Source organism: Cebus imitator, unplaced genomic scaffold (genome assembly GCF_001604975.1).
Source record: "Cebus imitator isolate Cc_AM_T3 unplaced genomic scaffold, Cebus_imitator-1.0 Scaffold42, whole genome shotgun sequence".
In the NCBI taxonomy this organism is placed as follows: Eukaryota; Metazoa; Chordata; class Mammalia; order Primates; family Cebidae; genus Cebus; species Cebus imitator.
In genome coordinates, this window is record NW_016107357.1 from 11,900,979 (window position 1) to 11,925,217 (window position 24,239).

At 47.9% G+C, this 24,239-nt stretch overlaps 1 protein-coding gene across 2 annotated transcripts in view; it reads right to left on the reverse strand.

The window, feature by feature from the left end:
- CUNH1orf198 (chromosome unknown C1orf198 homolog) overlaps positions 1-22,123 on the reverse strand; it is a 31,468-nt gene extending 9,345 nt beyond the window's left edge. Inside the window, exons 1-2 of one of the 2 annotated variants that reach the window (XM_017526510.2) lie at positions 21,110-22,123; positions 8,297-8,347 (exon numbers count right to left, since the gene is read on the reverse strand). In XM_017526510.2, coding sequence (XP_017381999.2) covers positions 8,297-8,347; positions 21,110-21,808 — 750 coding nt within the window. In that variant the 5' untranslated portion in view covers positions 21,809-22,123. Of the gene's footprint in view, positions 1-8,296; positions 8,348-12,293; positions 12,368-21,109 lie in introns of those variants that run through there. The other variant, XM_037737783.1, reaches the window with a different exon arrangement.
- Positions 22,124-24,239: the final 2,116 nt, after the last annotated feature.

Sequence of the window (24,239 nt, forward strand, 5' to 3'; positions counted from 1 at the left end):
TCAAAAAGCGTTGGCGTTGGTTCTGCCAGGAGCTCCGGTTAAAGACAATGTCGGTTACTCCGTGTGCCTGATGTATCAGGCATGTTATTTTTAAATTATTATTTTCATTCTACAAATGAGAAAACGGAGGCTTGGAGTGATGAATTAAACTGTCCTAGGTCACCAGCCCATTAGGAGGTGGTGCAGCTGGTATTTCAACCTGGATCAAGAGACTCCAAGGCCTGAAGCCACGGCTGGGCATCCCTGCATTACAAAACAACAAGTGGCCCCCAGGTACGACATCCATGGAAGCAGCAGAGGGCAGTGCACACAGTAGGATTTCTTTACGTGTGTGATCTAATTTGACTTTAAAGGGCTATTGCTAAGTGATGCATTCTGAATACTCGGCATATTTCCAAATTCCGCAACAGAATACAGAAAAACTGGGGGATGGAGATGATGGTTTCTTGAAATAGGCAAATCGCTAAAAATGGCTCGGAAGTGGGGCCCAACTCAGGGGACAGAGTTGACTTTGATCTGGAAATTGTAGTGTAAGGAAGGCACTAAAACTGAGCACTTCGTCAAACTCCAGGCTTTTTTAGATCAGCAATTTCTCCTATGGGTGTCTTTGCTCAGAAGCCTCTGGAAGGTGAGACGGAACTTCCTGTGTACGTGGAGGGCAGCATTGGCCTGAGCCAGGAATGCTGGGGAGAGACGCCAGTCACAGTGGTTCCTGGGCTGCTTCAGGGGCGCTTTGGGAAGGGATCTGGGTAGCACTTAGCTGGGTGTGACCTCCTCAACCAGAATGACAGAGGTCACTCCCATCCCTGCTTGACAGGAGACCTGGCAACAGCTCCTCAGAGCGGGGTGTCATCTGGCTAGAGGAGAGGGCTGTGCTGGCAGAAGCAGCTACCTAGTTTAGGGGGTCTGGAGGTGAATACGGGGAAGACAAGAACTTAAAGAAGAAAAAAGTTCCATGCATCTGCTTCTAAGTCTTTTTCCCTACGTATGTGTATGCTGTTCTTAATTTTGCAAATAACGTATAACTACCATCTCCTTTAAAAAACGCCCTGATGATCTCATGAAGGTAGGGAGTAGAACAGATACTGCAGGCTGGGAAGGGTGTGTGCGTGGGAAGGGCGTGGAGAGGTTGGTTAGTGGGCGCAAGCGCACAGTGAGATGGAAGGAGGGTTTGCTCTAGTGCGCAATAGCAGAGCGGGGTGACTATAGTTAAGTGTATTGTATATTTTAAAATAGCTATAAAAGAGGACGTGAAATGTTCCCAATACACAGAAATGACAAATACTCAAAGTGAGGGACACCGCAAATACCCTAACTGGAACATACAGTCTATGATTCAACAAAATGTCACATGTATCCCATCAATATTTAAAAATTTTACATATCAAAAAAACACAACACCCTGCCCTCGTCGATCCCCATGCTGGGCACTAGGTCTCTTCCCCACTGCTTTCCCCAAAGGAAAAGCGTTTGTTACATAGAATTTCTAAACACAAGCCTTTTGGAGTAGGGGAAGAATCTTTTTTCCCGTCTAAATCTGACTCTGCTCAGCTCTAAAAACTCCGGGAACTATAACAAAAACAGGCTCTAGCGGGGCCAGGTAGGAGTCCAGGGGTGATCAAGCCCATCCCACGGGGGCTGCAGCCAGTCCACCCAGGGACCACATTCTACCCCGGGGCACCTGTACCGGTGTCTGTGCACGCAGCACCAGGACAGAGCGAAAAGTGGCTCCAAGCTCATTTTCAAAGACACGCAGACACGCAGGCCATAGGAAGGCAGAGCCTCTTTTGCCATTTCAAAGTAAGTTTTCCTGCTTTTGGCTTGAGTGACCCCCTGCTGTTGGCCTCTCCCCGTCTCTCCCAGTCCAGGGCGCATCCTAGACTTTTCTGGAACAAAACCCCATTTTCTACAGGTGTGGAGAAAGAACTGGGCTCTTGAGAAAGGAGCTCATGTCAGCCCTCTCCCACGACACTGAGCAACAGGGAGCTGGGGCTGGCGGGAGGATAAGGCTCGTGAAACCCATGGGCCACGGGATGCCAACTCATGGGCGCTGGCCACAGACAGAAAGCCGGGGTTCAGGGATTCAGCTTAGTGGTCTTCTATCATATTTGAGACAGGGGAGAAAAGAGAGTCCACAAGGAAGCCAACCCTCCTAACGGCAGCACTGACAGCCCACCCTCAATGTCCCAAATGCCCACGGATGCTCGGCCAGGAGGACTCCCTCCAGCCAGGCCAGGCTGGGCATCAGTCACCCCGTGTGGGGAACTGGGTCTCAGTTGGCCACGTCTGTTCTAAAAACAGAAGGACCACAACTGAGCCCAGTGTCTATTTTTAACATCCCACTCACTGAAGAGGAATGTGTAATATTTCAGTAAAAGACGAGTGCAGACTGCCAAAGCTAACTGTTTGGCTTGGCAGCCTCGGACAGATCTAAATTGTTGAGACAAAGGCGACAGAAGCCTTGTCAAAAAAGATCATCATTTACTAGAGCATTCCTCGTACATTCACCAGCCAGTTCACATCTATCCTTCCCACCGCCCCTCCAAAGAGGGAAGAGGAGGCAGATGAGCGGAAATACACTAAAAACCTTTAGAATCACAAGTTTTGTAGAAGTGGCAGCTGACAGGGACAAACCCAGGGGGCCCAAAGAGACGGGGCAGTGGACGTAAGCAAACAAACGCCCGCCCGTCAGCCTCTAAGGCAACACCAGCCAGGGAGAACCCAGCTGAGAACTGGCAGGGGATGGGTGCAGAGGTATGCCAGGTCCCGGGATTGTCAAGGTTAAGGGACAAATAACCATGTCTGTCATCCTGGGCTCGTCATCTCACCGGGTCAAAGATGCACCAAAAAGGAATTTATAAGCACAGCCCGGTTTCCCCCGTCACAGTGCTTCCTAACCGTAACAGGGCAGAGGGTCACTCTGGAAGCTGCAGCAGGGGTTAAGAGCACAGTCCCGGGCTTAGGACTGCCGGGTTCACATCCTCACTCAATGCCCTGCTTTCCTCATCTGTAAAGTGGGTCGCTGTGAGGATTACACGCTGCAATGCAGGGGGGCTGCTCAGCACAGACCCGGCATGTGGTGAGACTCCTGATTGGGACAACTGTAAAAAGATGATTTGTGCTGGGTCTGGAGGGCAGGTGGGGTCTTCTCGGGTGGATGGGGGTCGGGGGACTGAGCAAAACACTGAGGTTGAAGGGAACACAGTCCCTGAGGCGGGGAAGAACAGAGCCTATGTGCTGGCAGTGCGGGGCTGGGGGCAGGGCTGAGCGAGTGACGCATCACCTCACACACAGAGACCAGGGAAGGTCTAGAACAGGAGCCCACAGGGGTCCGCTGTCATCTCAGGAAGGGGTGAGGCACAGCGCAGAGGAAGGGCAGGAGGGAGGGAGGGAGGGAGGGAGCTTCTGGGCAGACATGAGGGTCTCCATGAGGAGCGCACAGACCAAGCCGCGGGTGGGTGGGTGCAGCCCTGTGGTGCCCTGCCTCTCAGAAACCTCATGGCTGGCAGTGAGGAGGAGCCCTCGAGCAGAGCCAACAAATCCTCGACGTGCAGGAACTTCCTGCTGGAACAGCCCTCTGTCCCACCACAGGCAGCAAAACCCCGCAAGCCACAGACAGACCTGGGCTCCGGTTGCTCTTCACCTACTCAACCTGCTGGGCACCTGGCCCCCTGCATCCCGCTGTCCTGACCCACGGCATGAACAGGGATACCAGCCTCCCAAGGGTGAAAGAATTCAAAGCGCATGCACTTCCCGATCACGGGCACAGCATGGAGGAGGGGCCTGTGCTCATCACGCTTATGTGTCTTCTGGAGGAGGGGTCTGGAAGGCCTCCCTACTCTGGGATGATCTATATTGGCCCCTGAGGTCTTCTGATACCCATGAAATCAAGGACCCGATCCCCAGACCAACCTACTTACTGTCCTAATAGGCATCAGGGAAGGAACGGGGTAGCCAGAAAGGAGAAGCAGCCAGACAGCTTGAGGGAGGGACAAGGCTGGGGACAGGGTCCCAACGCCTAGTCAACCAAGAGCTCAGCCAACCAAGGCTGGGGATGGGGTCCCAAGAGCCCAGCCAGCTTTGAGGCAGGGCCTGACCTGTCCCAAAGGCATTTTTTCCTCTGAATTCTCCAGCCCAGACTGCCTAGGGAATGTAAAGAATTCTCTCTCCACTCCTGCCTCCTCCCCTGTCTGGAGCCTTCTAAGTGCTGGGTTTTTTCTCCTCGAAACAGCAGTAGCATGACACAGGAATGCAACATTAGGTCCCCACTGGCCCCCTCTCCCCGCCGCACGCCTGCCAAGCTGACAGATGAGTGGAAAAGATGACACTCAGGATCACCCCCACCCCTTCTAGGACCAGCAGGCCTCCTTTCCATGATGGAAGAAGTCTGGGCAACAGAAGTACCACAGCCAGGATCAGCCTCAAGGAGGCAACCGAGGCAGAGGGGGGGTGAGGACAGACTGGAAAACCAGGTGGGCGCACAGCTGCTGTAATGAGGCCCAGCAAGCTCTCCTGATCAAAGCTGCGTTGCATAGCGGCAGCAGGCACAGGTGCTAAGCACAACAGCAGCTCATTCTGTGGAGGTGGAACTGCCATGGGCTGGGCAAGAGAAAGGAACTCACAGAGAGGTGCAGCAGTTGGGTGAGAAACAAAATATCCCTGAGATTCTTAACTCTGCCCATGGCCGTGACCTTGGGTCAGGCTTACCCTTACGTAGGTAGATTTGTCAGAGGACAGAGAAGTCAGAGCTGCGGAAAGAGCTGGGCACTCTGCTGGCATTCGTTAAATGTCTATTGAACTGAACGGCTGAAGGAGGGCATGAGGTTATATCTACCTAACACATATACAATATGAGTTAAACAAATGGGGAAATGAATGAAGGAGGGACTCGGTGGCTATGGCTTTTGTACCAAGTGAGATCTGCCACCAAACATAGCTATCTACTCACTGAGCTGTTTGTAAGCACAGAAGTGGCCTATGCTCAAATCTGGGCCTGCAGCTTAATGTCTGACATAAACAGGGTACACAACAAATGTCTACCGGAAAAAAAAAAATCAGTGATTGATTTCAGAGACAGAAAATAGATGAGGACTGCCACGGGCTAGCATGAGTGGAGGGGAAGTCATTCTTTAATGGGAACAGAGTTTCATTCTGGAGATGTGGATTCGCTTGACTTAATCATTCCACAATGTATACACATATCAAAACATCTTGTACATCATAAATATATATAATTTTTCATCTGTCAATTAAAAATGATAATTTAAAAAAAGAGTTCTCAAGACAGATGATGGTGATGTTTGCACAAAAATGTGAGTGTACTTACTGCCACCAAACTATACACTTAAACATGATTAAGATGGAAAATTTTATGTTGTGTGTGTTTTTCCACGATTAGGAATAAAACTTTAAAAAAAAATCAATGAGTGATTAGTCAACAATGGAAAGAAATGACCAAAGTTAACCATGGAATGAACAACATAGCCGCTAGGGCATGGAATCTCAGATTTAAAATGGCTGCAAACTCTCTATAGCTCTTCTATCAAGAGGTGCAATCTCTAACCTCACACTTTGAATCTGATCTGGCTTGTGCCTTGATTGGACCAGCAGAACAGAGCAGAAGTGATACCATGCAATTGCCTAGCCTAAGCCTCAAAACAGTCCTATAGGCTTCCGTTCCTGCACGTGGATCACTCCACTTCTGTGTGAAGAAACCCATGCTGGCTTTCTGGAGGCATGTGGCCCAGCTAACAGCCAGTACCAACCAGACACATGAGCAAGGTTCTCAGAGCACCCAGCTCCCAACAAGTGGTCATGACACGTGAGTGATCCCAGACAAGGCCAATGGAAGAACAGTCCAGCTGAGCCCTGCTCTGACCACTGACCCACAGAATCACGAGCACATAAAATGCTGCTTCACGCCGTTAAGTTTGTTATGCGTCTATAGAGAACCGATAGAGTGAGGAAGGCATCAATTGAGGGATAACAAGGAATGGGATCCAAGTGTCCCTCCAGTCCTGCAATTGGAGATCAGGGGTCCTATACTCACTAAAGCCACCTCGTGTTTGTGGCTCTCCAATGAGGATCTTATAAGCCTTAAGTCCTAAGAAGAGTTTGGAAAATCTCTTCAAGCAGGGTGGCAGGGCACTCCAGGGTTAAGACTAAGGAGGAGTGAGTGGTAGCCTAACTAAAACTCAGCAATGCTTAGTGAAGGAGGAAGGGACACCTCCCTTGCTCTCCGAGATACCCTCTATTTTGTCCCTAGAAATTTTTAATAGTAAACTATAGTAAGTCTGACCTCAAGAGATCAAAACAGGAAGGTGAGGACACAGAGTGAGCTCAACAGTTTGTAAAATAAACTGGAACTGTCATCTAACAGGTACATAAAATGGAACTGCAAACTTTGAGCAATGAGGACAAGGGATGCAAGTTATGATGGATGACACACGCTAGCTGGATTTTAGCAAGCTTCCTCAATTTACACTGGTTCCCAAGGGACCAGATATGCTGGCGTCTATGGACAATGAGCCTCTCAGCACAAATGGGATCCAAGTGGGCTGTACTTGCTCTCTTTGTTCTTGCGACCTCCTCCAAGCACCTGTTCCCCACTCTGGCCCCAGCAGCTGTGCCTGTATCGGTGGCCACTCCAGGAGCTGCACCGCCACGTCCCAGAATGTCATTAACACCAAGTTAAGAAAAGATGAAATGTCCTGTCCCACAAATAGCTGATTCGGGAACATTTAACAAGGTAAATTCTTAAGAGAACAGATATTCTCGTGGGGAACGTGATGAGCTTATGTCTTAGGACATTTTGACTATTTCTTCCTTCCCCTTAACACTGTGATATCATCAAATACAGACCCAGTCCAGGAAAATCCACACTGCTTTCTGGGTCACCACACCCAAGTTCATGTCCAACGCACAGATATCATGTATAGGATTCGTGCTTCTCACAATTACCCATTTCGGGAGCCCACAGAAGAGGAGTATTGAGGGCCCTGGCTGAGAATCAACGTAATAATGCACTTTTTACCCTTTGCAACGTCAGTAGACACAGGATCCAGCACTGCATTTAGGAGCTATTCCAATTGCAGGCAGCTCCTTATCATCCTGTGCTATCTCCCAAGACAATGTTGTCACCCCTGCAACCAGTACCCAGATCCCTAGGGAGACTAAATCAATGCCATGTCTTCCCCCAAACCACCTCTTAACTCCAACTGTCATCTCAAACATCCCCTGCTCTGGTGCCCTGAGGCCAGCTCACTTCACCCAGGGCAATCAGCAGCAGCTTACTAAATACCATCTATGTGCCAAGATCAGTGCCAGCTGTCCTTGTCCACCTGTACTCTTGGGCAATATTTCATTTTCAGACACAGTCACCTATGTGAGGGCCTCTCAGGTCCTTCATGGACCACTCCGACCCACCCTCCTCATAGGCCTCCTGCTGGGACAAGGGCTCTGAGCAGCAATGATGTGGACAAGTGAAAAACCAAAAACAAGTGCCCTAAAGTATCAGTATTTAAAAGCCCTGATCTGACTATCAGTCCAAGCCCTATTCCAGGCTCACAGCCATTTCTGTCTGTAACACACTCTCATGATGTAAAGAACCCTCCAACACACACCACTAAATGTTCTAGAATTCAGAAAATCTTGGTCATTTATTTCTGTTCCTTGGGTTAAAGTCACTTGCCTTTTAGTCATTTTGCTTATAAATTTACTTCTACTGGGGCAACTTAGGAGATGGGGAAAATGAATTAAAATCAGTGAAGCTTGATGCTCGTAAGCAACTCCGGCAATGATGGCAATAATGATACAGAAGAATGACCGGGAAACAGAATTAGGGATCCAAGTTGGGATGAATTAGCTAAATGCATGTCTATGTCTATGAACCGGCTCATCACCTCCCATTTGCTCAAAACTTTGTCTTATGGGGCATCTCCTACCAAGGTGCTAAGTGCTGGGGACCAGAGGTATGAACAAAGAAAGGGACCCCAAGAGGACTGGCCCCCTTAACCAAGCAGGCTGGGAGCCCTAGTCAACGGGCATCATGGGGCATCATTGGATCCCAGCTGAAAGCACTACTACTTTGAACTCTATCACCAAACCACAAACAATAGTTTCCTAATTCCTCACCATGTTCCTCCCACCCCCACCTTTTTTGCCAATAGTGGGTACATCCCCTGCAGCCTGGCAGTCAGGGGGCTGTCTTCTGAGTCCATCAAATGCTGAAAGAAAAATATGCAACTACTCAATTATTTTTAAAAGAATAAATAGATCTAAATTTAATCCAACTTACCCTTGTTTCCCAGGAGAAAGGGGCAGAGTGCTCATCTTGCCAAGTTATATCCTGAAATAAAAATTCAAGAGTAAACTCAAAATCCAAACACAGACATACCCCATGCAAACATCCACCCAGGACCACAGGGGAATCAAAGCTCAGGAATAATCCCAACTCCTGACTCTAAACAAGCCTGATGCTTTGACACTCTGAATATAATGTGCTGACCGTCTTGGTCAGATTTTTTCCTCACCTTTCCGGCTGAGGCTGCCAGACACTCCCCCCTCCCCAGCCAAACAGACAATAGGGAATGCCAGTGAGGCCCCACAATGGACTCAGATGAGCTGAGTCGGAATGGAAGAGAGCTTGACGGTTTTAGTAGAATCAGGCACAGATTCAGCCCTGAACAATGATTAGCTGTTGTGGTCCTGGGAAGATGACTTAGACTTTCTGAGCCTCAGTTTTCTCATTTGTAAAAGCAGAATGATACTTCCCTTGCAGGGTTGTTGTAAGGATTAAATGAGGTAATCTAGGAAAAGAATGTCAGGCCCTAATCTGCCAGTCAATGCCAATACAGGAGGAGCTCCCCTCCCCAACAGGCCTACCGGAGCGCTCAAGAGCATGGATCAGCAGAATCAATGAAGAAAAATGCCAATGTAATGCATGTGACTAATTATAACAATAACTCTGAAATCACTCCCCACCCCCACCAAACAGATCAGGATAGAAAGAGCCCCGTAGAACCATCACTACAAATTTGACCTTGGATCCAGTATGTTTTGTTCACTGGCCTGCACAAATGACTTGGGAAAGCCACCTTTCCTTAGATCCCACCCCTCTACCTGCAGTTATTCCAGTGCTAGCAAATGTCTCATCTGTGTCCAGCTTCAACTGGGTAACGTTTGTTTGTTTGTTTGTTTGTTTGTGTGTTTGTTTTAAGAGATGGGGTCTAGGTATATTGCCCAGGCTGGACTCAAACTCCTGGGCTCTAGCAAAGCTCCTGCCTTGGTGTCTGGAACAGCTGGGACTATAGGTGGGCACCATGTCTGTCTGCTTCTACAGGGATATTTTCAGAATCAAAAATCAGGACACATTGGGTGATACAGGCTAAAATGGGATAAAATATTTTAAAGTGAGATCATATCCATATCTCCCCCAAACTCCAGGTGATATATGTCCTTCCTAAAGTATCCCTGGATAAATGTCTTCTTCCCACCCACAGGTACACTGACTGCCCCCCCAAGTCAGGTGGTCTGGCTTCCCTCTCCTCTAAAGGGCAAACCAGTTCTGCCCACAGACCCTCTTCTTTCAGCCTCTGACAGAGCCTAGGCCACCCCAGCTTAGCCTCAGACACTGGGGGCAAACGCCAGTGCCCACACAGGGGGAGTGCCTCACCAACACATTAAGTGTACACTCTCAGCCTTCCAGACCCAGAGCTTGTGTTCTCTGTGCAGACACCTCCTAACATGAATGGCCAGTGGAAGATCAGTCTCTGAACTCCAATAACGAAGGCATGCCAGGGTCTGAGCAGCTGAAGGCCTATTCCCAAGAAGCTGGGACAGGGAAGGAAGTGTGTGATGACTCCTCAGCACAGCCCAAGTACGGCCAACCCTAGATAACAAGGGCAACAGAGCAGGGCCTTTGTCCACTCCTCTATCCCCAGAGCCCGGAAGACTCTCGACTGCCCAGAGCAGATGCTCATTCACTCTTTGAAAGTATGTGAATAAACAAACTCTGTACAAACCCGACCCTTTCACAGGTGACTCTCCCCACGATCTCCCCTGCCCCCACTCACACTCTCCAAGACTTCCCAATGTGAGGGCACAGGCTCTTCACAGCTCCTGGCCCCAGGAGGAAGAGCCAGCCACCGACAAGGTAGAGATCCCGGTCTGTGTCCCCATGGCTGTGCTGTGTGCCTTGGTGGCTGTGCAGTGGGGACTGGTACATTTGTGGCACAAATACTGGGGATAAAGAGCATGGAAAACCCAGAGAGGGGACTGTCGAAAGGCCAGAACCCAGGTCTTTATTTTCCCAGGAATGCCTATAAAAGGACTAAGTACATTTGTATCAGGAAAAAAACACCAATAACAAAGATACTAGTTATAAATATTAAGAATTACAAAAGTGGGGGAAAACTCTGCAAACTGGGTTAAGCTGCATTAAAGTGTTTCAAACAGTCAGTTCTGAGAACCACAGTGTGTGCAACTAGTCAACGTGTGCACAATAAGACGACCCCCATCCTCAAAGTGTTACAGACATTCTCCTGTAATGCCATTTGCTTATGATCCTGACTTCTGACCTGGTCGGTATGCATTACCTCATGGCTGTCAGGCAAAACTGTTAAAAATGAGAGGGACCACTGCCTTTTTGTTTGGAATTTCAGTTAAACTCAAGTTACTTCCCAATGTACAAACTTTGTTTCTCCAAAAATGGAAATGGATGCCTGGAGGAATGTGAGTTACCAAAGTTTTGCGATTAGATGTCTCTCAGCAGAGGCGGAGGGCCAGCCTTCAGCTATAGAGGCTCTCTGTACATGCGAGGGGTACAGTTAGGCTAAATAACCAAAGGCCCTAAAATCCTATGATCTCAGAACCCTCTGAGTTCCTTTTAGAGGTAATCAAACAAGAAGGCCTTTGTTTTCACATGGGACAAATAAAAGAGGCTGATGGAATATACATACCATTTATTCTAGTCAATCATTCATTAACTCTTCATGAATAAATGAACTCTGCACAAGCCTGGATATTTTCACTGGTTGAGTTTCCTGCCCAGCCTCCACATTCCACACTCACACTCTCCCGAAGAATTCACCAGCTCAGCTCTTAGCCCCAGGAGGAAGAGTCAGCTATGCACAGGGTAGAGGAGAGATCCGGCTTTGGATCTTTGGAAAAAGGTAAATGGAAATCAACTGGCAAAGGTGCTCCTTCCATCCAGAATCCAACAGGCCACTGGCCAGCCAAATGGAAAGAAATAGTATGTGAATACCTGTGGGGCAGGCAGGAGGCAGGCCCACTGGCCAGGGAGGGGCATGATGGAGCTGGACTCTCCTGTTCGTCCTTATGATTCTAAATATTAATTATGTAACTTGAGCCCCTTTGAAATCTGCAAAGATTAAAATGATAAGGCTTTTGGCTTTGCTTGGAAGGTGGCTCCATAAAAGACTCTGAGGAACAAAGACTTAGCCTGGAGCTTGGTGACAGCCGACTCTCCAGTGGCTAAAACCCATATCAGCTGAAATTCCAAGAGGGTCACAGGAGGAGAAAGGGTCACACTGTGATTTCTCCCCAACTTAGTGTCGAGTCAATAGTCTTTTGTTTGCTCCAGCAAGAAACAAAGTCAAGGGGCAGATTCCTTGGGTTTCTGTAATTCTGGGCTCATAAAAAACACTAAAGCACTTTACAAAAATAAACATGCCAAACAAAAACGTGATGGAAGCTCTGATGTCAGCCGTTGGCTGCACGCTCCAGCCACAAAAAGCATTGGGCAATAACAGGCTCCCTAGGCTGTTGGATACAAATGGCATCAGAATTGTAAAGTGGCCACACCCACTCACACGCATACGGTCCTTTCCTTTCTTCTACTCCCATGATGACCAGCAGGCAACCAAAACGAGGCCAGGCACATCCTTTCGGACCAATCCCATGTGCTTTTTCTAGGATTGCTTGGAAGGCCCTCCCACCCCGCTCTCCGGCACCTAGGATCTGAAATCATCTAAGTGCCAAAACACATCTGCTACTTAGGCCAGTAGGCTTCATGTTGGCCAGGAGTTATCCTCAAATTCCGTAAGCGGTAACCATACCAAAGCCAGCACTGAATCTCTCCAGAAACAAAGACTTCTTTGGAGAACAGCATAGAAAGATGCCTCGGGTCACCAAATCCCAGAGGAGAAAGCCAAGAAGCAGAGGGGAAGCTACAGAAAGCCACCAGAAACACAGAGCACTCAGCAATTATCAGAGGCCAGTCCCCACGCAGCTCCAAGTACTCCGGGATAGACACACACACAAACGACCTTTTCCTCTAACATTCCAGGGACCTTGAGTACTTGCTTTTCTCTGGGAAATGTTCATCCAATTCAGTGTGTACCTCCTAAATCCTAAATGAAACAGAATCTTAAAAAAAAAAAAGAACATATATTTTTTGTCCATAGTACTGGAATACGTTTGCATGGTATCTCCAGCGTTTACTTCTCTACTTGTTGATAAAAAATGGATACTGGAGGGTTTAAGAACTCTGTGGTTCCTAGGCACTTTTATTTTTGGAGGCTGCAACCAGACGTGTGTTGGATCAGGCTTGCACCAACTAACGAGAGTTGATTATAAAATTTTGAGTACTTTCTTGAAGCTGTTGTTAAACATTTTGTTTAACTGCCATGATTAAGAAGGTAAATTATAGAAACATGTGATTAAATCCATTGTATTAAAAATAAAGGTAATACGCTTCACAACCCCAAGTCTGGCTACTATCAAAAAACAGAAAATAGAAAGCGTTTATGAGGATGTGGAGGCATTGGAACCCTTGTGCACTATTGCTGGGAATGTAAGATGGTGCAGCCATTACACAAAACAGGTCGGCAGTTCCTCAAAAAATTACACATACAATTCCAGCAATTTCGTTCGTAGATATATATCCAAAAGAACTGGAAGCAGGGACTCAGAGATCCTTATGCCCCAGTGTTTACAGCTGTGTTATTCACAACAGCCAAAAGATGAAAGCAACCAGGTATCCACTGACAAATGAATGCATAAACAAAATGTGCTCTATCCATACGATGGAATATTATTCAGTATTAAAAAGGAAGGAAATTCTGATACATGCTTCAACATGGATGGACCTTGAAGACATTATGCTTAGTGAAATAAGCCAGACACAAGGACAAAAATCATACGATTCCACTTATATAAGGTACCTAGAGTAGGCAAAATCAGAGACAGAAAGTAGAATAGAGGTTACCAGGGATAGAGACCGGGAAATGGAGAGTTATTGTTTAACATATTCAGAGTTTAATTGTTTAAAGGATATAGTTTCACTCCAATAATAACAAGTTCTGGAAATGGATGGTGGTGATGATCGCAAACATTGTGGCTGTACTAAATGCCACGGACTATACACAGAAAAGTGATTAAAATGGTAAATTTTATGTTGTATGTATCTTACCACAATAAAAAGTCATGGGAAGACATGGAGAAAACTCAAATGAATATCATTAAGTGGGAAAAGCCAATCTAAAAAGGCTACATATTGTATGATTCCAGCTATAGGATATTCTGGGAAAGGCAAAACTACACAGACAGTAAAAAGACCAGTGGCTGCCGGAGCCTGGGGGCGGGAGGCGTGAGGCGTGAGGAGGTGGTGCGCGGAGGATGTTTGTCAAGGCCGTGGCTCCCTGTGTATGATACCATCAAGGTGTACACCTCAAAGAGCAACACCCAGTGTAAACCAGAGACTTTGGGTGACGAGGATAAAAACAATACAGGTTCATTGATTGTAATCAGTGCACCACTCTGGTTTAGGATGTTGATGGTGGAGAAGGCCGTGTGCCTATGCACGTCTGTGTGTACATTTTGGGAAAGGTCTGTGTGGGAACTCCCTGTACTTTCTGTTCAATTTTGTTGGAACCTAAAGCTACTCTAAAACCTGAAAATTTTTTTTAAAGTGTGCCCCCCAAAACAAAAAGATAAAGAAACAGTCAAAACTCATCATTTCAATATAGTTACTATTATCCATGCTCTTGAGGTTATTTGCATCCATTGTACGTGCAAGGTGGAAATACCATATAGCGCGGTGCATTCCACGAGTCACACCGAGAACATGCAGCTGGCCATGGTGGAGTATCTGGTCACGGCAATCGGCAAATGCTAGAAGTCAGGGCTAGTTCGCCTCATTCCCCTAGAGTTGGCTGTTAAACATTTACCAGCACACCACAGGCTACAACCATAATAAACAACCTGATATTCATCACATTCTACAAGTGTTTCTGGTGTGTGGATGGATAGCGCTTGCAGAGGGCACTGTCCGGCACGGGGCTCCATTAGGGCCTCCACGAGCTGCTCCAGAAAAAAACAGCTGCTGCACGGGGAGTGAGGGGCTCTCTGGGGTGATTCTAAAATAGTGTCAGGACTCTGGAACCTGGCAAAGTGCCTACTGATGCCAGAAATGGTCACAGTCTTCCGGAAGACCGTAAATCAGGAGTGTTTCTAGTTGATACCTGTGGCATCTTGGCTTGAAGGTAAGAAATGTAAACAGAAATGCTATAAACTAGAGAAATAAGGCTTAGACAGCAGAGCATGTGAGCAGGACAGAAAGCCCCATAGGTTGCAGAGTGTGTCACCCTGTAGTGATGCCAGGTGACCTGGGCATCTTGGCTCATCCAGGGTGGAGCACATTGTTCCTGGTGAGCTCTGTGGTGCCCGTCCCTACCTCAGAGATGCCAGAGCCTGTCCTGTGGATCAACTATCAGGCTTAATTACTGAGTGACAACACTGGTTGTTGTCATTGTAATGACAGCACCCTGGACATGTTGGCCAACTGAGAGTCTGCCATCCGCAGCTCCATGCACAAATTCAACAGTGCTTCTACTATAGTTATTTCTATATTTATTTCTCTATAAATAAATATATTACAGGTAATATAGGAGGTAAACACACTCCTTGGTATTTACCCAGATGAAATGAAAACTTAGGTCCACACAAAAAACCTACACACAGATGTTTACAGCAGCTTCACTCATAACTGTCAAAACCTGAAGCAACCAAGATTTGTTTCAGTTATTGGATAAGTAAACTGTGATATATCCAGACAATGGAACATTATTTAGCAAGAAAAAGAAGTGAGCTACCAAGCCATACAAAGACATGGAAGTACCTTAAATGAGTATCACTAAGTGAAAGAGGCCAATCTCAAAAGGCTGCATACAGTATGAATCCAACCATACTACATTCTGGAAAAGGCAAAACCATGGAGAGAGTTAAAATATCGTTGGTTGCCAGGGGTTGCAGGGAGGGATGAATAAGTGGAGCACAGAGGACGATGCGGGCAGTGAAGCTCCTCTGTGAGATACGACAGTGGTGGGTTCGTGTCATGACACATCTGTCAAGATCCACACAGTGCACAACCCAAGAGTGAACCCACGTCTGTCAAGATCCACACAGTGCACAACCCAAGAGTGAACCCACGTCTGTCAAGATCCACACAGTGCACAACCCAAGAGTGAACCCTACACTATGGACTTTGGGTGATAACGATGTGTCAACGTATGTTCACCAGTTGTCACAAATGCACCACTGTGGCATGAATGTTGACCGTGGGAGACCCAGAGAGGTAATGAGAACTTTTACTTTCTGCCCAATTTTTGCTGTGAACCTAAAACTGCTCTAAAAAATTAAGTCTATTTAAAAACAGGAGAGTAAGGAAGAATGACTAAAATATGTTATTTTTTTTACCAACTGCTTATTTTTAGGAAGTATTGTTTACATATTTATGGAATGGATGCTTTTCCCTTTGACTTGTAATATTTTTAACTCTGCTGAGATAAGGGGGTTTCCATAACTGGAAATACAATACTGCAGTTCCAAAGACAGAAAAACAGTCCAGATTTAACCACTGGGCATGTTGTTCACCATGAATACAAATTCAGAAACTCAGGCCTCCACAGATCACAGCCAAACAAAAACTCAGCACGAGTGTGGCAATGGGAACAGGATACAGAATAGGTGGAGGAAAGTCTAAAGAAATGAGCAAAATACAACACAAAGTCTAAACAGATAGGTCTCACCTGCCTACCTTCCTTCCTTCCTTCAGAAGAAGAAGAAGAAATAGACATTTTCTCCAGGACTACAGGAATCCCTTGCTTAGAGTGTAAAAGTGACTCTTACCAATTAAAAGATGACTCCACACCTGTTGCCATGCTTCTTGACCTCCCTCCCTGCATGACAGTGACCAAGTCACTTCATTTCTTTGCTAAACCTGTTCCCTGGCTGTCACAGGGCCACCCTCCCATAGGAGCCAGCAGGCAGAGAAGCCTGGGGAGGAGAGGCCTAAGCTGCCGCCTTAGCTCCCCAGGCACCAGGCCAGGAGCTACTCAGGGCAGAGAACCCACAACGTGCAAGGGAAGCTCACAGAACAGGCCCAGCCACCCTCTCCTCTCAGCCTGTGGAACTGGATTTGAAGCAGGGTCATCTCAACTCCTACCCAGGGCCCCAGGTAGAGGGACTCAGAAAACCCTGCCATCCTTTCTAAAACATCCATGGATACGCCAGGCAGAAGGTGGAAATCAAAATTCAAACATTCCATCTTACTTAAAAAATGAGTCCAAAATGCTGAGAAAGCAACTCACTAATTTTCTTTTTTTCTTTTATTTTTTATGTCAGATTACAAAAAGAAAAAACCAATCTGCTAAAGGGAAAGGGGACGAGAAGCCCTCACGTGTCACTGGTTCTGCACTGAGAGGCCAAACAGCCAGCCAAACTCAAATCTAACAAAGTTGTAATGCTCAAGGAAAGTTCTGAAGAGTCTGATTCCACCAGCTGTTTTATAATGCTGTATGGTTTGAAACTTTTAAAAATAATGTACAGGTAAAAACTTTTACAATAAATTAGTTTATTTCAGAAGGCAAACATCTAGGCTGGCCAGCACAGAGGCCCCCTAGGTTTGCAGACAGGCCTTTTAGCAGATAGCCCTGAAGACACAGAGCGGGTGCAGCAGCTCAGCAGTTTGCTAAACATAGGTACCCATGCCTGCAACACCTGTGGAGTCCTTCAGCCTAAGACTGAGGCCACAGGCAATGCAGCAGATATAGGGAGTCAAAAACAGCTTCAGAAAAGGAAGCTGTGGCTGAGAGGAGTAAGAAAGCATACAGCAAGTCCCCAGGTTCCTGGAGGAGGGGCAGAGATGAAGGCGCTGGGGGCACACGGCAGTGGATCATGCCAAGCTGTTGAAGAGGGAACAGAGCTGTCTGGCTCCAGGGTCTCTGAAAATCCACGTTCTACAACATGTGAAACCTTGATCAGAGATATGGAAACACTCTTCCTGCCCAGCTCCACCTTATGGAGAGGTGGATGAGGCACATGGGGCCACGCGAACAAGATGCCCCAGCTGCTCCAAATTCCCCAGTCATCTGCTTAGGGCCCATCCGGAGCCAAGAATGTCACACAGAACCTGGAACTCTGTAACTCTCACCATGTATTCAGATCTTGCTAGATCAGTGACAAGGAGATTAGGGGTAGGAGCAGGGAGCAACACATTCCTAACAATTCAGAAGTATGTGTGTTTTACTCCTTTTGGATAACAGGAAACAGCAGAAGCAGACCTTCTAAAATGAAAACCTTTCCCCTCCCAAAGAAAACCATTCCCGAAACCCTACTGCTGGAGAAAGAACAAGGCAATCAAGCAGCACACGTGAAAGACTGTCAAAAGAATCCATTTGCAAGCATGCCTTAATGTTCTCACCAAAATACTGGACCAAAAATGCATGTCCCCAGTATCCGTGCCTGCTCCAGCAAGCTTGAAAGAAACTTTGTGAGCCATTGGTTCTGTCGCCAGACTTCACGGAGGGGCAAACTACCCCTTCAGAGGGGCGGCACCTGGCTGCCCGCATGGCCCGGAGGAGAATCCAGGTCTTGGGGCTCCGCGGGCTCCTCTCCTTTTGCTGGTTGAGAAATGTTCTTCCAGCAGCAGCTCCAGATTCTCCACAAAAGGGGGTCGGGTGGCTGTGGAAGGGACTGGGGCCTAGGTTAAAGCTATACTTCTGTGCCTTTTTACTAAGATCATATATTCACCAGAGGGATTTTTAAAGGAGTTGGTAAAGATTATGGAATGACTACATATCCCAAGCTAGAATGCCTTGTCTCTAATATAATAGGCCTCGAGAATTATTTGCTCAGTTGATTCCCAAGGAAGCAAGAATCTAAAGACTGATAGGTCCCTTCACGGCTTCAATACTCAAAGGCAGCAACCTCCTTCCCTGAGGAGAACCAGGTTAAGTCCTCAAGGCAAGGGGCCATCTGGGCCTCAACCCAGAGGATGGGGATGAAAACACACACAGATGCCACACCTGTCAGATGCACAGACAACTTCAGTGAGTGAACCGAGCCCCTGACCACATTCAGGACCACCAAGATCTGTGATCAGCACATATAATCAATTTCTATTTGTTCCTGAAATACATAAAAATGTCTAGAAGAAGCTGGGCGCAGTGGCTCACGCCTGTAATCCCAGCACTTTGGGAGGCCGAGGCGGGTGGATCACGAGGTCAAGAGATCGAGACCATCCTGGTCAACATGGCAAAACCCCGTCTCTACTAAAAAGTACAAAAAATTAGCTGGGCATGGTGGCGCATGCCTGTAATCCCAGCGACTCAGGAGGCTGAGGCAGGAGAATTGCCTGAACCCAGGAGGCGGAGCTTGCAGTGAACGGAGATCTCGCCATTGCACTCCAGCCTGGGTAACAAGAGCGAAACTCCGTCTAAAAAAAAAAAAACAAAACAAAACAAAACAAAATATCTAGAAGATGGTCACCACATTTGGAGGCTATATTTGTATGCTCTGACTTAAAATGTTGCTATGTGAGATAGAAACACATTACTGGCAATGGGGCAGAGGGTACTGTTCAAAGAAATAGGCAGAATCCTTCAGGGCAGCAAAAAGGGCTGTGAAGGCCCCAGGACCACATCAGAAGACTGACCAAGTGGCAAGGGACAGAGGGCCTCACTCTGTCTAGTTTACAGTCCTTTAGGACAAATTTGGGGCCACCCATTCAGGGGGAACCTCTGTTCAGCAGCCTACTCTGTCCTTATCCATTATCCCTGTGCCCAGGAGCTGGCCCACCTCCATGAATGATCTCCTGGGGAAAACAATGGGATCACTGACTCCACTTTGGTGCCAATCTCTGGCCCAGTCCAGGGGAATTTTAATTCCCTACTGCTATTAACCTACACAGCCACTGCAGGCAAAAACGTAACCCGGCCACGTTCCTATGTACCTCTCTTAAAATTCAGGGTCTATCTGTCCCTCCACCATCTGAGCTCAGGTTAGTCAGAGGCATTTCGGAACATACTCTCAGCTGGTTTTGCAAAGCTGAGATTCAATTCTCCTGAGTTGCTCCTGGAAGGACATGCAGGCACCACAGCATAGCACAGTTCCACTTGCTTTTAAATCACATTGAGTTTACAAATTCAGAAACAGCTCAGTCTGGCACCAGATGAGGAATGAGAATAAAAAATTAACTTGGCCACATTCTTCCTCGTCAGTAATACTGGGCTCTTCTATGACACAGGCTTTTTGATCATGAGTGGGCGTGTAGATATTCTTAGCTAGACACCAAGCTAAGGGAAAATGACAGTCACTCTCCAACATTTGTAAGTACTTAGAAGTTTACTTCCTCTCATATTTATTCGTGACTCTTCCAAAGGAGCGCTGCCTGCTTTTTCATCCCCCAAATCTGAGTGCACGCACTACACACGTCTTTATAAATATGCATATTTTCCCACTGAAAATGTTTCAGCTCTAGGAATACATTTTAAAACCTATATTTTCCCCTCCCCAGTTTACCACACCCTTGTTTTTTCTGGCAAAGCCATCAGAATTTGAAGTCCAGTAGAGAATTTCCTTTCATTTCCATCAGAACAAAGCAGTGTTAGCAACACCCTTCAGTCATTTTACTTTTCCCTTGCATTAAAGTGAGTTTATGACCACGAACACGTTGTATTAATAAATGTCTCAGCACACCCAAGCCTGAAAATCTGATCTAAACCTCCTTTACTTGAATTCCATCCACAATCCACAACTTTCTCGGGGGAAAAAAATTCTCCCAGCTTCTCCTCCCTCTAGCCTAAGAAACAGCCTCAAGAGCAAGTGATTTCATTCTCATACTTTTTGCTCTGTTTGACTTTGTCCCTCACGGCAAAAGTTGACTTTAAAGGCCAAACAGCCACAGCACAAATTCTAATGGCACCAAACAGGCTTTGGTTAATCACATTTCTAAGAAAAAGAAGACTAAGTTTCTGAACCCCACAGAACAGTCAGGCCTTTGTGACTAAGTGTGGGTCATCCCTGAGCTTTCTCTGGAACAGATTCAGCATTGCTACCTTCACAATGACTGCCCCTCTAGAAGTCTGGATAGTGTTTAGATCTGAGACCTAAACATGCCCTGTTATGTAGCCAAGACTTGCTGGAGCACATTTAAACTAATCATCCCTTAGTGTTTTGGTGGAAAACAGGGTCACCATGCTCACCCCTAAAACATACGCTGGGTGTTGTGCTCACTCGGAAAGCATCTTAGGGTGATGGGTGGGTTTCCCTCCTTATCTTGGAAGACATCTCTTCTTTCTTGTTACCTGGCTTGGCAATTTTACTTTCCCCATACATCTCATCACAAGTATTCATATTAATATCTATCATACGCTGAGTGCATTCACGGGCTGGCACGGGGTGGGCGTTATCCCTGTTTTACACAGTGGAAACTGAGGCTCGAAGAAGTTAATTTCATTCACGGCCATACAGGTGGTAAGTGGCGGAGCTGGATTAAAACCCGGGCTTGTCTGGTTTAAAATTGCTTGTTGTTTCCACTTCGGTCAGCCTCGCTTAAGAGCAGCTCGGGGAGACGTCTCTGGAGTCCGTGCGAGCCGGTGGAGCAGATCTAGATGGAGGTTTCTTAACCAACTCCCCCCGCGGAGCCCCCATCTCCCGACCTTCGGCTCTGGGACTCCCCTCCCATTCCATTTTTCTTTCCAGCCCCTACCAACTGCGGAGGAGGGCACACGCCGGCAGGTCCCCCCCAGGCAGGGGCGCCTCGGGGCGCGAGGCGGAGAAGAAGGTCGGCAGCCAGGCCCGCACCTACCTCGTCCCCAAAGCGCACCACCTTCTGGCCCGTGGGGCCGCGCAGGCTGGGGAAGCGCGCGAGCTCCTCCGAGTCCCCGGGGTCTCTGGGCTCCAGGGCGCGCGGCCCCACCAGGCACCGGTCGATGATCTCGTCCTGCTGCGCGGGCGGCAGCCGCGCCCACTCGGGCCCGTACTTCTCGCGGATCTTCTCCTTGTCCTGCATGATCTTCCTGGCCATAGGACTCAGCGACGAGAAGTAGGTGAAGCGCTTTCGCTCCCGGTCGTCCAGAGGCCGGTTCCCGCTCATGACCGCCGAGCGCGAGGCCGCGATCGCCGCCGCCATGGACGCCATGCCCGGCCTGCCCGCCACTCCCCGCCCCGCCCCGCCCCGCCCCGCGCTGTCCCCGCCCCCTCCCCGCCCGGAGCCACGCCCCCTCCGGGAACCCCGCCCTTCACCGCCGCGGACCCGGGTCTCCCAGTCAACCCAGCTCCCCAAGCCCCGGGACCGCCGCCCTCCGCGGCTGCCTCCCCGGGAGCTTCTCTCTCCGCGCCCCACCTCTTTTGACCCAGTCGCAGACCCGGACCGGCTCCGCTTTACGCCTCCATAGTGGATTCCCGCGGTGCCCACAGGTTTCGGGCTCCCCTTGGCCGGTTCAGGTGGGGGCCGGCGCGTCCCCGAGCCCGCGCCCGGCGCTCTGAGAGGCTGGCCGTGGTTCATTCCCGGTAGTGACCGCCATAGCGCCACGTGGCCACTGCTTGACAAAGGAAACTTTTTTCAACCTCCAGTGAGCCTGAGAAAGCCCCGGCATTTCGGGGCCGAGCCGCTGGCTGCCTGGCTTCTGTTTTTACTCCTTTCCTCCTGTCCCTTTCCCGGGCGAGCCACCTTCTCTGCTTTCTCTGATCCCCTTCGGGCCGCTGAGCCCGGGGCCTGGCGCGGTGAGCTGCAGATAGCCGAGGGCGCAGGGCAGCCCGGAGGCCGGAGGGTCGTCACCCGGGAGGCTGGACCGGTGCGGGGCGTCAGGTGCTCAAGGAAAGGCAGCTCCCGCCGGCCCTGAGGGTGCTTGAAGTACCCGGTGGCCCAAGTGCCTTTTTCCCAACCGCAGGAGCTCAGAACGCCAGGACTGACCGGTGTGGGGCCGGTGCGCCACTGCCCATGAAGAGGTTTTCCCCAAACCCACCCCGCGGCCTTTGCCTCCTCTCGTGCTACAGATGAAAGGGCAAGACATATTATGGAATCTCAGAAATTACAGGAACTCTTGGCAGTTCTATATTTGCTAACAAACCGAAGAGAAGCAGAAAGTTTTCAGACTCGGAGGCGACATCCCAACAGCAGGGGGCCAGGGTTTGTAATTTTGGGGTGTGTCCCAGACCACGAAATTAAAATTATAGAGAGCCCCTACTTCCCCGGACCCCCTCTCCCAATCTGACTGATTTTAACAAGACTAACAGGACTCAGCTGTGTCCACTCGTAAACTAAAAAAACCAAAAGCCAGCATTTCAGCTTTTAGGGTCTTTGCTTGGATAATTCTGAACACAAAAGTAGAAATAACTTGCAAAGTCCTATTTTAAATATGAGATGGTCTCATCTTCCGGCCCAGAAATCCTCAGAATATATTTGGAATGTCATAGTGTGGCAGGCTCTACAGTGAAAGACATTATTATCAACAATGTTCACCACGTAATATATTGAAGCAGGGAAAAGCAGGAACCACCAAATATAGCCTGGGTTGCACAGTAAGTGGAGGATTATTTATGAGACCGGAAGTTTAAGGACAGTTTTTTGGGGCATGATCTTCTTGTTTCAGCTGATGCTAGAGAAGCTCAGTACACTGACCTGAATCCCACTGATTTCTCTCCTCTAATCCTTGTTTAATAATGTAGGTAATGTTTAAAGATGTATTCTTGAAATTAACACCCTCGGGCTTGCTTTGATATTCACATAAGAAACTGTCTATACCCTTGGAGACTTGATCTCATGCTGTTTTCAAAGCAGTTGTAAAAATAATTATTGCTTTCAAAAAAAAAAAAAAAAGATCCACAACTCCAAAGGGTGTTTTGCTCCTCCAATAATTGATTGCCAAAGAAGTTTTCAAAATAATAAAAGCATGAGATAATGCAGGGACATTGGCCACAGTATGTAAAGTTCATGATCTGGATGATAAGGGGGTAACTAAAAGAAAAATTCTTCCAGATTATGAGAAGAAACTCAGGGGAATTAAAATATGGCTCTAACAGATGACTTGGCTGAAATTAGAAACATTTTTTTACATATATCTTTATCTACTCCTGGAGGGAATAAAAATAGCCAAACCCCAGCCGGGCACAGTGGCTCATGCCTGTAATCTCAGCACTTTGGGAGGCTGAGCCAGGCCTCCCATGAGGCCTCCATGAGGTCAGGAGATGGAGACCAGCCTGGCCAACATGGCAAAACCCTGTCTCTACTAAAAATACAAAAATTAGCCACATGTGGTTGCGTGCACCTGTAATTCCAGTTAGGAGGCTGAGGCAGGAGAATCGCTTGAACCAGGAAGTCGGAGGTTGCAGTGAGGCGAGATCCTGCTACTGTACTCCAGCCAGGTAACAGAGCAAGACTTTGTCTCAAAAAAAAAAAAAAAACAAAAAAACTCCACATATGTAATTAGGTGATATGGCCTGATTGTGTATGTCTCCCCAAAATTCACATGTTGAAATCCTAACTGGTAAGATGATATGGGGCCTTTGGGGAGATGGTTAGGTCAGGAGGGCAGAGCCCTCATGAATGGGACTGGTGCCCCTGTAAGAGTCTCAAGGGAGCTTACTTGCCCCACCCACCATGTGACCATACAGCAAGAAGGTACCATCAGAAGACAAAAGCTATGAGCCAGGAAGCAGAACCAGACACCAAGTCTGCTGGTGCCTTGATCTCAGGCTTCCCAGCTTCCAGGTCTGTGAGAAATAAATTCCCATTGATGATACTCACTTTATGGTGTTTTGTTACAGTGGCCCGAATGGACCAGACTTAAAATAATGCGGGATGGCTGTGGTGCTAAACACCCATCTCAGTCCCTTTGGGACATTGTACCACAGACTGGGTGACTTCAGCAATAAACATTTATTTCTTACAGTTCTGGAGGCTGGAAGGCAGCGTGGTCAGATTCTGGTAAGAGCCC